The sequence below is a fragment of the Papio anubis genome, chromosome Y (genome assembly GCF_008728515.1).
Source record: "Papio anubis isolate 15944 chromosome Y, Panubis1.0, whole genome shotgun sequence".
NCBI classification, from domain to species: domain Eukaryota; kingdom Metazoa; phylum Chordata; class Mammalia; order Primates; family Cercopithecidae; genus Papio; species Papio anubis.
The window spans coordinates 1,905,540-1,919,485 of record NC_044997.1 but is presented as its reverse complement, the minus strand read 5'-3'; the positions used below and the strand labels follow the sequence as shown (position 1 = coordinate 1,919,485).

At 38.3% G+C, this 13,946-nt stretch overlaps 1 protein-coding gene across 21 annotated transcripts in view; it reads right to left on the bottom strand.

Annotated features, from left to right (window-relative positions):
* USP9Y (ubiquitin specific peptidase 9 Y-linked) overlaps positions 1-13,946 on the bottom strand; it is a 209,435-nt gene that overhangs the window by 146,145 nt on the left and 49,344 nt on the right. For 16 of the 21 annotated variants that reach the window (XM_031661065.1, XM_031661067.1, XM_031661064.1 and 13 more), the window contains 2 exons: positions 4,920-5,068; positions 2,867-2,946 (listed from right to left, as the gene is read on the bottom strand). In XM_031661065.1, the coding sequence (XP_031516925.1) occupies positions 2,867-2,946; positions 4,920-5,068 (229 nt within the window). The remainder of the gene's footprint in view (positions 1-2,866; positions 2,947-4,919; positions 5,069-13,946) is intronic. The other 5 variants (XM_031661077.1, XM_031661078.1, XM_031661079.1 and 2 more) reach the window with 2 other exon arrangements.

Genomic DNA, 13,946 nt, shown 5'->3' with positions numbered 1-13,946 from the left:
GTTTACTAGTAGACAGGGAATTGAACCATTTCACAGCATTTTAATTACTGAAATACGGTTCAAAAACTGAAAATTAAAAAGTGACAATTAAAAAAACCTGATTTTCCTGGTAAATTACCCATTTATCATCAAATTTAAGAGACGAATCCTAAGTTTCTCGCTTCTTTTTACCTTTACTTGATTTAAGAAAAGCAAGATCCAAGTGCCTCCATCAAAAAAGAAAACCTTTTTCTTTTGAAACAGAGTCTTGCTCTGTTTCCCAGGCTGGAGTACAGTAGCACAATCTTGGCTCACTATAATCTCCGCTTTCCAGGTTTAAAAAATTCTCCTCCCTCAGCCTCCAAATAGCTGGGATTATAGGCATGCACCACCACTCCTGGCTACTTTTTGTAGTTTAAATACAGACAGAGTTTTGCGATATTGGCCAGGCTGGTCTCAAACACCTGACCTCAGGTGACCTTCTGGCGTCAGCCTCCCACAGTGCTGAGATTACAGGGATTACAGGATCACTGCACCCAGCCAGAAAACCTGTAACTCTTCAAGCAACTCAGAACATATTAAATATGTACAAGGATATATATTTTTATTTGAATTATATACATACTACGCTATCATTTAAACTAGTTTAATCTTACAGTATCTTACAGTAATCATGATCCCAGAAAAAAATGACAGAGGCAAAGTCCCTGCAAATGACATACATCCACTGAATATCAATGCTATAAACTGAAATACCATTTCCAGTTTCTGTTCGTTTTGTAGTGTTAGACCCTAGAACATACCCAGTACAGAAGTCCTTGACATTTGCTCAATTAATGAATAAATATGCAATTAACAAAAGAAATTTAAATGAGGAGAAACATTTTCAATCTGGTAAAATATTTTCAGAGGTCACTAGATCACATATTGGTAAGATCAATAAAACAACATGACAGTCTTTAAATGACTGTAGGATAGTTATTAAATGAAAGTATCAGTATCACCACGGAGTCAGACTCAGCAACAGAAACACTTTACAGAATACCAAAGGAATTAAAAATTTGTCTAACAACACTGACAGTTAAGTTCCTGTTGAATGGCACAAAAATTAAATACTTCTAACCTCTCTTAACAGCCTTCAAAACTCCTTTAAAAAAATACACAATATTGGCCAGGGGCAGTGGATCACCCCTGTAATCCCAGCACTTTAGAAAGCCAAGGCGGGTGAATCCTGAGGTCAGGAGATCGACACTATTCTGGCTAACACAGTGAAACCCCGTCTCCACTAAAAACACAAAAACAAAATTAGCCCGGCATGGTGGTGGGCGCCTTTAGTCCCAGTTACCGGGGAGGCTGAGGCAGGAAAATGGCGTGAACCCTGAAGGCAGAGCTTGTAGTGAGCCAAGATCGCGCCACTGCACTCCAGCCTGGGTGACAAAGCGAGATTCCGCCTCAAAAAAGAATAAAATAAAGTAAAATAAAAAATTAAATAAATAAATAAATAAAAATAAACACGAAATATTACAAAATCTGCTCATCCATTAATTTTACTGCACCTACTATTACAACAAAATCATCCAAAATGCTTCATTCATACCCAAAGCTTGTACTTGTGGCTGAGAGTAAAAATATCAAATTTTCTTCACAGGTTGTTTTTTTAAAAAATTAAGGCTTCATGTTTTAAGAGTTTTCTCTTCTTGAGAAAAACCCTTCAACTCTGTGTTAAGAAAAAAAAAAAAGCTAAATATGTAAGCTAGACAGTTTATTAAACATATACACTCAGTATCAGTGAAATACTGATTTCCACGTTAAGAAAAAAAAAAAAAAGATGGGGCTGGCCAGGTGTGGTGGCTCATGCCTGTAATCCTAGCTACTTCGGGGAGCTGAGGCTGGAGAATCACTTAAATCTGGGAGGCGGAAGTTGCAGTAGCTGGTATCACACCACTGACTCCAGCCTGGGTGACAGAGCAAGACTTTATCTCAAAAAATAATAATAAAATAAAAATTATTGGCAAAATTATTTCCAAATTAACGTATTTCTCAAACACAAATTAACATATTTCTCAATCACATGTGACTTAAGTATAAAAAGGTCACCAAATGTGATGTCATACAATAAACCTCTATGCAGTACTTTTTAAATTGTAAAATATGCTTTAATGTACATTACTTTATATAGCAGACTTTAGAACTATCATATTCTGGAAAATATTTTCTAACTTCTGGATAAGAATCTTTTTAAGAATTTAAAAAATAGGCCGAGCGCAGTGGCTCTAGCCTGTAATCCCGGAACTTTGGGAGGCCAAGACGGCAGATCACGAGGTCAGGAGATCGAGACTATCCTGGCTAACACGGTGAAACCCCGTCTCTACTAAAAAATACAAAAAACTAGCTGGGCGAGGTGGCAGGCGCCTGTAGTCCCAGCTACACAGGAGGCTGAGGCAGGAGAATGGCGTAAACCCAGGAGGCGGAGCTTGCAGTGAGCTGAGATCCGGCCACCACACTCCCGCCGGGGACAGAGCAAGACTCTGTCTAAAAAAAAAAAAAAAAAAATTAAAAAATATATATTCTCACCTTAGAAATACGGTTAGACATATAAAATTACATATAATAGTTAAATGGCTCCAAGTATCTCTAAAGGCTATCTACAGATTTCTATGGACCTTTACTATAGGGAAGTATGTATATTTGTTTGTGTGTATGTATATATGTAATAAGTATACATAATATGCATGTATATATGTAAAATAATCCTTACCTGGAAGATTTGTGAGATATTATAAACTAGGAATAAACAGTACCTTTATAGCAGAGGGACGAAAAGCCTTTAAAAACAAGGTGTAAGTATATATAGGAATACTTATAGAAAATGTACATCCAAACTCACCTTTTACACTAAGATCAATAGCGGCTTCTAAAAGAACTTCTAACTCTCCTTTTGGCAAAACAGGAACCACCCATCGAGGCCTAAGAATTATTATAAAACAAAAAGAAGCTTTACTGGTTTCACATTAATGAAACACTGTAAGTTACCTACCATAATTACTGTTACTATGAAAAAGTGAGAAATTCCAACTATATTATATTCACCATAAACACTTTTAAAAGGAAGTGGGCAAATTATCTACATTGCAAAATTAAAAGACATCTATTGTGTCTACATACAAAATTTTTTTTTAGGCACTGTCAAATGAGATACAGCAATGGCAGGGAATTCTTTCAATAGCTTCCATAGAACACTAAAACTAACCTATTCAATTATCAATTAAATGTATACAATTTATTAGTAGGAAAATGCTCTTTGGGGGCTCATATTTACTAGTAAAAGGATACAGTGTGGCAAATGTTTTCTTTTACTCCCTTCACAAAGACAAAAGAAATTAGGAGATCTCAACAAGACATTTATCTCACCTTTTCCTAAAGATCATGTCTCAGGTGTGAGCCTCTAAACCTACTGTCATAAGTACATTCCTATATCAAAAGGCAATACAGAAAGCCTCTATGCCATCTTAAGTACACTCCTACATGAAAAAGTGATGCAAAGGGCACCACACACTCACCTGGTACATTCCTTAGTTTTATAAAAAGTTCAGGCCGGGCGCGGTGGCTCAAGCCTGTAATCCCAGCACTTTGGGAGGCCGAGATGGGCGGATCACGAGGTCAGGAGATCGAGACCATCCTGGCTAACACGGTGAAACCCCGTCTCTACTAAGAAATACAAAAAATAGCAGGAGGCCGAGGTGGTGAGCCTGTAGTCCCAAACTTCTTTCCGGGAGGCTGAGGCGAATGCAGTGAACCCGGTGAGCTTGCAGTGAGCTGAATCCGGCCACTGCACTCCAGCCCTGAGCGACAGCCTTGAGACTCCGTCTCAAAAAAAAAAAAAAAAAAAGTTCAGCGTTCTGCAACTACGTCTACTGACTAACCCCCACTACTCCCCTGAAATAACTTTCTTTCATCTGTTCCTTAATCCCTATACTAAGAAACAGCAAAATTCCCAAATACCTGTTTTCATTTTTAAAAAGATGCCTCAATACATATAATCTATTAAAAGGTAGAAACTGGGCGAGGTCTCAGTGGCTCAAGTCTGTAATCCCAGCACTTTGGGAGGCGAGACAGGTGAATCCGCGAGGTCAGGAGATGGAGACCATCCCTGGCTAACAGTGAAACCCGTCTCTACTAAAAATACAAAAACCAACCCGGGCCGGTGGCGCCTGTAGTCCCAGCTACTCGAGAGCTGAGGCAGGAGAATAAGTGAACCGGGGCCGGAGCTTGCAGTGAGCTGAGATCGGCCACTGCACTCCAGCCTAGAGACGAGACTCGTGTCAAAATAAAAATAAAAATAAAAAAAGGTAAACTGATTCTATCCTTTTTGTTGCTTTTACATAGACACACAAAAAAATTCTTCCTGCCACTAAGGATTTACTAACAGTTTCAGTTCTCTAGTCCTTATGAAAAACACACTCTAACAGAAATCAGCAACCACTAAACAAAACAGAGAAAGAAGCAATACAACCTTCTGCAATAAAGTCCCTGCTGTAGCAAATGGACATTCCACAACCGAGAAAAGTTCTCCAGAACTCTGGTACGAAGTTGTTATCAAAGAGAAATGTTTGTGAACATTCAAAACAAAACACCTACCTATTTGTCTAGGCTACAAACACAGGAAGGGTTCATAGAGCATCATTAATTTGAAACTGTATTCATATTGTCATTACCTTCCAATATTTAAAATCCACAAGAAATGCCTGCACTAAGTACAATGAGCTGCAAAGTGTTCAGCTAGGACTAAAATGTTCAGACTATTAAAAGAGTAAGACTTGAGACACTACAAGCTACTTTTTTCTTTTTCTCATTTACTCCTAGTTGCAATGCTAGTAGTAAGTAGTTTTGCTTTTCTAGTTTACGGCATCCGTTAATAAAACAAATCCAAACAAATGCACCTGTTGATCATGTCATCCAGCTTTGCCAGCTCAGTATGTGGAAATGCAGGATCTTCATCTTCGTGCTGTGGTGGGGCATCACCTTGCCCTTGTTCCTCTGGGGGAGGAGTTGCTATGGAATTCTCATTGGAAGAATCAGGTGATGAGGTCTTAATTAAAAATTAAATATTCCAAATTTAAACCACAGATTAAGGAAAAATATCTATTTTTAAGTGTCCATATATATGCTCAAATATTTAATAAAACTAGGGTCACACTGTTTATCTTTTTAAATTTTAATAAGGTTAATATAGAAGTATTTTCCCTCATGATTAATAATCTTTCTTGTTGGTGGCGGCAATGGAGTATCACTCTGTCTTGCCTGGGCTGGAGTGCAGTGGCGCAATCTCGGCTTACTGCAACCTCTGCCTCCTGGGTTCAAGCAATTCTCCTGCCTCAGCCTCCCAAGTAGCTGTGATTACAGGCGCCTGCCACCACGTCTGGCTAATTTTTTGTATTTTTAGTAGAGACGGCATTTCATCATATTGGTCAAGCTGGTCTCGAACTCCTGACCTCAAGTAATCCACCTGCCTCAGCTTCCCAAAGTGCTGGGATTACAGGCATGAGTGAGCCACTGTGCCTGGGTGATTAAGAATCTTAAAAATTAACTAATGGTGGCCAGGTGCGATGGCTCACACCTGTAATCTCAGCTGTTTGGGAGGCTGAGGCTGGAGGACCACAAGGTCAGAAGATTAAGACCACCCTGGCTAACACAGTGAAACCCCGTCTCTACTAAAAATACAAAAACAAAATTAGCCAGGTATGGTGGTGGGCACCTGTAGTCCCAACTACTTGGGAGGCTAAGGCAGAATGGCATGAACCCAGGAAGTGGAGCTTGCAGTGAGCTGAGATTGCGCCACTGCACTCCAGCCTGGGTGACAGAGCAAGACTCTGTCTCAAAAAAAAAAAAAACATTAATGGCTACAAATTATTGCATGAGTTGACTAAGCAAAAATTAGAGGGTATGTTTTTGTCATGTTTACTGTTAATAAATACACTCATAATAAACCTTATGAATATCTCCTTAAGGATAGGATATTGAAGTAAAATGACTCAACAGGATAAACAATTCCTTTTAAGACTATATTCCCAAACTACATTATAAAAGGTAGCACTAATCTTCACCCTTACATGCACCGTTGTGTTTACTTTAGTGTCTTCACCAATTTAGCTTCTAATAAATTAGTTTCACTACATACTACATAAATTCTGTAGAAACCTGCTTTTTTAAACTTATTTTTATAGATTATAGATAATTATAGATTCACAACCTATTCCAAAAAAACTCTACATTCCTTAATAATAACCAATAGTTTAGACACAAAAATTCATAAGTAGGGATTACAGGTTCCTATTGCTGTTACTTTTCTTCTTCCTCAGTTTCTCTTGAGAGAGACAAACAAGAAAAGGCAATAAAGCTGGATTCCTCAAAACATCAAGAATTAACACCTCATAATTAAAGAGATTAAAATATTTAACTTAAGCAACATATAAATTTCTTCCTTACAAATACCAATTATGGTTTAGGAAGATTAAATTGAAAAGTATGTCTGGAAGAGGACTGTATAGAATTGACCTCATTTCTTAAATGTTTAATAGAACTTGCTGATGTTTTCTTCATTGCAAGATTTTAAAACTATAAATTTCAGTTTCTGTACTCAGAACCATTATACTGGTGGTTACAAGTCTGTACTCAGAAACTGAAATTACAGTTTCGAACTAGTACATTTATGCAATAAAATACTACTCAGCAATTGACAGGAAAAAAACTTTTGTTGCAACATTAACAACATGGAAGAATACTAGATGCATAATGCCAAATATCAAAAGATTAAGTCAGCATGATGCTTATACAAGAGTTTAGAAAAAACAAACTATGCAGCATGGTAGCTCACATCCATAATACCAGCACTTTGGGAGGTGAAGATGGGAGGACCAATTAAACCCAGGAGTTTGAGACCAGCCTGGGCAACATAGGGTGACCCCATCTCTAGTTAAGGAATCAAAAGAAAAAGAAAAAGGCAAAACATACAAATGAAAAGCAGATCAGCATTTGCCAGGAACTGAAAAGGGAAGAGTTAAATATACAGGGACAGTGCAAATAGATTTTTGTATTTTACATGTTCATTATACTGGTGGTTACAAGTCTTTCATTTGTCAAACCCAGTATTTGTATATACTGCATCCCAAGTGACGTTTACTGCATATAGCCAAACGAACAGAAATTTCAAAAGCAAGAGAAACAAAAAGCACATCCATGTGGGCTTCAACTTCCAAGTCAGATGTGGTATTTGCAACAGATTACTGTGTCTCTCTGTAACTGAAAAGTGGCTAAAATTAACTGATTGTTTAAAAAACTGCAGAAGGTACCTGGGTAAGAAAAAATACTCCAGAAACATACAGACAAGATAACTGCGATTAATGATTTCATTCCAATACAATTCTGCCTACAATGGATATGGACAGCAAGCTTAGAACTAGCTCAAAATCCACGGCAGATGCAAGTGGAAAGTCACAGAAAGTGTGGGAAGATAAGCTTCAGTAAAACTTTAACACATTATTTACAAGGCTTGAAGCAGAATGTTTGATTTCCTGTTAGGATATATTCTGGATGTTTAAGTGCCATAGATGGGAATAATAAAACCTAATGGAGACCTCCAAAGAAGAGAGTGAGACATTTCAGCACTGTTTCACTGAAACAATGGAAAGAGCCCCACTATAGTCTATTGGAAAGTAAGAACAAAATAGAAGACCACTGAATCTTACCTATCTCTGATTCAACAGTCTCTAAGCTTGAATTAACCAACCCCATTCTGGCCAGTGAGAAAACAGTTATATTCTCTAAAATAGAAAGGTAATAATAATATAAGCAAACTTTCAGATTAATGATGCTATATGAATGTTAACCCTTAGGTGTGTTTCTGACCTAGAACATACAGGCAGGATACTGTGGAAATGACAATGCGACTTGTGAGTCTAGGTCATGAAAGGTACTATGGCTTTTTCTTCCCTCTCTTTTGGATCAGTTTCTCTGGCAAAGGTTAACCGCCATGTCTGAAGTCACTCAGGCAGCCCTATGAGGGGATTTACATGGTAAGAAACAGGCCTCTACCCATCTGCCATGTGAGTAAACCACTGTGGAAATGAACCCACCACAGTCACAGTCAAGCCTATCCATACATACCTATGATAAAGTTAAATTTATAAATTAGGCACAGTAAGACATTAACAACAATTAACAATTTTTCCATGGATGGAGCCAGTCGAGGGGTGGAAGGGTTTGGGATGAAACCTGATCATCAGAATCTAGATTTCTCATAAGGAGCATGCAACCTACATATTACGAGAATCTAATGCTGCCGTTGATCTGACAGGAGGTGGGGCTCAGATGGCAATGCTTGCTCACCTGCCTGATGCTCACCTTCTGCTGTACGACCCGCTTCCTAACAGGCCACAGTGTGGTAATGGTCCGACCTGGGACTGGGGATTCCTGCTCTACATTCACAAAAGTAGCAGAATGCACATTCTTTTCAAGGGCACATGGAACATTCATCAGGACACATAATGCCACAAAATAAATCTTAACAAATATAGGAAGACTTAACTCATAAAAGTTTCTTTTCAGATCAGGATACAATAAAAGTAGAAATCAACAGCAGAAGAGACAAGGCACAGGGGCTCACGCCTGTAATCCCAGCACTTTGGGGGGCCGAAGTGGGCGGATCATGAGGTCAGGAGATCAAGACCATTTTGGCTAACACAGTGATACCCTGTTGTCTACCAAAAATACAAAAACAAAATTAGCTGCGCTTGGTGGCATGTGTCTGTAGACCCAGTCACTTGGGAGGCTAAGGCAGGAGAATGGTGTGAAGCCAGGAGGTGGAGCTTCCAGTGAGCTGAGATCACACCACTGCACTCCAGCCTGGGTGACACAGCGAGACTCTCCGCCTCAAAAATAAAAAAAGAAATCAACAGCAGAAAAAAAACCCCCAAAATCCATACATAAGTAGAATTTAAACAATACGTCTTAAATGGCCCATCCATCAAAGACGAGAAGTCCAATAGAAACTATAATATGTGAGGCAAATAAAAATGAAAAAATACCAAACTTATGGGATAGAGCAGAAGCAGTGCTGAGGGAACCCTAAAGCACTTTAAAAAAAGATCTCAAATCAACAACCAAAATTTGCACCTTAAAGAACTAAAAGAATAACAAAATACATCCATGCTCCACAAAACATTTCATTCAAGATGAACTAAATATACAATGGTCATCTCATAATATTGTAATATTCCATTTTTACTAAATTTTTTTTATTTAGAACTTACCACTGTATTATAATTACCTGCCATATTCAACACATGCTAACAGGTTAGTCACCTAAGGCAATAACTGGCCTACATGTATAGTAGGTTATACCATCCAAGTTTGTGTAAGCACACTGTGATGTTTGCAAGACAGTGAAATCACTGTCAATGCATTACTCAGAACATATGCCTTCATTAAGTGACACATTAAAGCAAAAGCAAGCACAGACGTAAACAAAACAGAGAATAGAAAAACAACTAAGAAAAACCAATGAAATCAAAATTCTGTTCTTGAAAAAGATAAAGAGCTGCCAAACCTTTAGCTAGATTGACTAAGAAAAGAAGAGCCAAATAATTAATATTAGAAACAAAAGAGGCGTTACTATAGATTTTATACAAAAAAAGTTAAGGATTATCAGTGCATCCTATAAACTACTGTATCCCAGCAAACTGCATAACCTGGAGAAAAAAACAAATTCCCAGAAACATACAATATACACCAGGAACAAGTTATAAAGAAATAGACAATCTGAGTAGATCTTAAACCTCTGTGGCAACCAGTCCCAAAGTATGAAAACCTAACCAGTAATTAAAGAATTACTGAAGGCTCCTGGTAGGAAGTATGCAATGCAAGTTAAAAACTAAGAGGCCAGGCATGGTGGCTCATGCATGTAATCCCAACACTTTGGGAGGCTAAGGTGGGTGGATCATGAGGTCAGGAGTTCAAGACCAGTCTAGCCAAGATGGTAAAACTCCATCTCTACTAAAAATACAAAAATGAGCTAGGGCTGCTGGTGGGTGCCTGTAATCCCAGCTACTTGGGAGGCTGAGGCACAGAATTGCTTGAACCTGGGAGGTGGAGCGTGCAGTGAGCCGACATCGCACCACTGCACTCCAGCCTGGGTGACACAGCGAGACTCCATCTCAAGAAACAAAAACAAAAACAAAAACCTACTAAGAAGCCAAATTTTATGGGAATGCACAATTTTTTTTTTAACTTTTCCCTGAAAAGTCCCCTTGAGCTTCTTGGAGGGAAAGATGCAAAGTAGCCATTTTGAAATACAGAAGAACATTCTGTTCTATTAAAAGTAAGCCCTCAAGAGAAACTAGTTTATCCTACTAAGGTTTTTTAATGCCTAAGTGACCTAAAGGAAAAAAAGATACTCAACTCTAGCCTGCTATAGCATTCTACATGGTAGAATTAAAAACCCCAATTGCAGCTCCCTATACCCATCATGTTCCATGTAAGCCACAGTCCAATGGCCACAGGCTCACAAAGACATTGAGACTTAATGATATAGATTACAGACTGCTTCCCCTCCCCAAATACCTTACCAGTACATTAGAGCCCATCTACCAAAGTTCCTTTCTACATAGTACTTTATGTGCATCTCTCAAGAAAAAATTACAATGCATACTAAAAGGCAAAAAAAACTGAAGAGACAGAGCAAGCATCAAATTCACACTCAGATTTAACAGGAATGTTAGGTTTTTCAGACGGAGGCTAGACACAGTGACTCAAGCCTGTAATCCCAGCACTTTGGGAAGTGATTGCAGGTGGACAGCTTGAATCCAGGAGTTCAAGACTTGGCTGGTCAACATGGTAAAACCCCATCTCCACCAAAAAAAACAAAAATCAGCCAGGCGTGATAGCACATGCCTATAGTCTCAGCTACTTGGGAGGCTAATGAGGGAGGATCGCTTCAGCCTAGGAGGGAGAGATTGTGGTGAGCCAAGATTCCACCACCATACTCCAGCCTGGGGAATAGCGTGGTAGCACGTCTCCAAACAAAAAGATTTATCAGATGGAACTATAACTACCATTAATGCACCAAGGGCTCTAATGAATAAAGCAGATGACATGACAGGAAAGATTGTTAATGTAAGCAGAGAGAGAAATTCTAAAAAAGAATCAAGGTGATACAGGAATGAAGAACATCTTCATTCCTGTGCATTTTAATGATGCACTCATTAAAAAAATTAGATCTGAACACTGAAAAGCAGAGAAAAACAGGCTGACAAAAAAAAAGTAGGCCTGGCATGGTGGCTGTAATCCCAGCACTCTGGGAGGCCGAGGCGGGTGGATCATGAGGTCAGGAGTTCGAGACCAGCCTGACCAACATGGTGAAACCCTGTCTCTATTAAAAATACAGAAATTAGCCAGGCATGGTGGCACGTGCCTGTAATTCCAGCTACTCAGGAGGCTGAGGCAGGAGAATCACTTGAACCTGGGAAGTGCAGGTTGCAGTGAGCCGAGGTCATACCACTGCACTCCAGCCTGGGCGACACAGCGAGACTCCATCTCAAAAAAAATGTGTGTGTGTGTGTGTGTGTGTGTGTGTGTGTGTGTGTCTTATGAAACAACTTACATGTCTTATGAACATGTAAGTCGTTCATAATTGTCTTATGAAACAACTTACATGTAATGGAAATAGCCAAAGGAAAAAAAAGAGAAAGAAAACCAGAAGCAATTATGTGAGCTGAGATCCGGCCACTGCACTCCAGCCTCGGGCGACAGAGCGAGACTCCGTCTCAAAAAAAAAAAAAAAAAAAAAAAAATTTCCCCAAATTAGTGCCACACAATAAACAACAGATTCAGGAAGCTCAGAGAATTCCAAGCTAGATAAATGCCAAAACAAACAAACAAACAACAACAACAAACAAAAAGAGTACACCTAGAAATACATTCAAAGTGCAGAAAATCAAAAATAAAAGGTTTGAAAGATGCTACAGGAAAACATCTTATCTATAAGCAATGCAATGATAAGAATTACACTGGGTTTGGTCTAAGATATCATACAAGCAAGAGACTGGAATAAGATATCTAGAAGTGTTGCGAGGAAACAACTACCAATCCAGAATTCTGTATTCTGCAAAAGTATACCTAAAAAGTGGAGAAATAAAAACTTGGTCAGACAAAAGTCAAGAGAATTTGTTGTCAATGTATCTGCTCTGCAAGTTTTTGAGACAGTAAAAAAATGATATACAACAGAAACATCTTCAAAAGAAAAGCATTCTGTAATGAATGCGTGAAGATAACATAAAAACTCTTTTTATCTTAAATGATCTCAGACATAATGGTTTCTCTAAAATAAAATTAGCAGCTGGGCACAGTGGCTTCTGCCTGTAATACCAGTGACTCAGGAGGGCTGAAGTGGGAGGGTTGCTTGAGTCCAGGAGTTTGAGATTAGCCTGGTAAATATAGTGAGATCCTCTACAAAAATTAAAAAAAAAAAAAAGGAGCCAGATATGCTAGCACATGCCTGTAGTCTTAGCTACCTTGGAGGCTAAGGTGGCAACAACACTTGATCCCAGGAATTCAACACTACTGTAAGCTAAGATCATGTTACTGCATTCTAGCCTGGGCTGACAGCGATACCTGTCTCAAAAATAACAAACTAAATTAAAATAGCATTAACAACAATGTATTCAAGGATTACAGCTTATGTAAAAATGAAATGAAAGACAGCAATGATACAAGAACAGGAGGAAACAATTACAGATATTTTGTTATGACAGCACATGGACTCCACACTGGAAAGCGGACTTACGGATTTGGTATAAATGCATATTGCAAATTCTAGGGCAACCACTATAAAATTTAAAAATAAAAGTCTATGATTAATCTAAGAAAAGAAAAAAATATATAAAATGTTCAATTACAACCACAAAAGGCAAAAAAAATGGACACAAATTAATAATAAACAATAAGGGAGAACAATAACAAACAGTGTAGATACTAACCCAGCTATATCAATAATCATCTTCAATATCAATGGCCTAAATATACAATTAAAAGATTATTAGAGTAGATCAAAAAACAAAAGCCAACTATATGCTGTCCATAGGAAACCCACTTTAAATACAAAGATGTAGATCAGAATTAAAGGAATGAAGAAAAACATACCAAGGTAACACTAAACAAAAGAAAGGGAAATTAGCCATACTAACTTCACAAAGTCAACTTCAGAGATACTAACTTCACAAAGTCAACTTCAGAGAAGGAGAATTGTACAAAGAAGAACGTAATATATGTGGTCAATTCAACAAGCTGGAAATATCTTTAATGTATATGCTCCTAACAATATGGCCCCAAAATATGTGAGGCAAAAACTGATAGAAATGCAAGGAGGACTAGATTGATCCACTAAGATAGTTGAAGAGTTCAACACCCTTCCATGAGAAATGGACAGATCCAGCAGACTACATCAGTAGAAACAGAAAAAACTCAACAGCATCATCCATTAACTGGATCTAACTGATATCTTTAGATTATTTCCCCCACAACAGTGAGTATACCTTCTTCTTAAGTGCAGTGGGAACATTCACCAAGATAACCCGCCCAGTGACCATAAAACTCACCTTAATAAATTTAAAATAAAAATAATGTAACACATGCTTTCAGGCCACAATAACATTGACACAGAAATCACTAAAAGACAGTTGTAAAATCCTAAAATGTTTGGATACTAACACACTTCTAAATAACATGAGTTATTTAGAAAGAGAAAGGGCTGGGCACGGTGGCTCTTGCCCATAATCCCAGCACTTTGGGAGGCTGAGGAAGGCGGATCACAAGGTTAGGAGTTCGAGAACAGCCTGACCAACATGGTGAAACCCCATCTCTACTAAAAATACAAAAATTAGACAGGTGTGGTGGTGCACACCTGTAATCCCAGC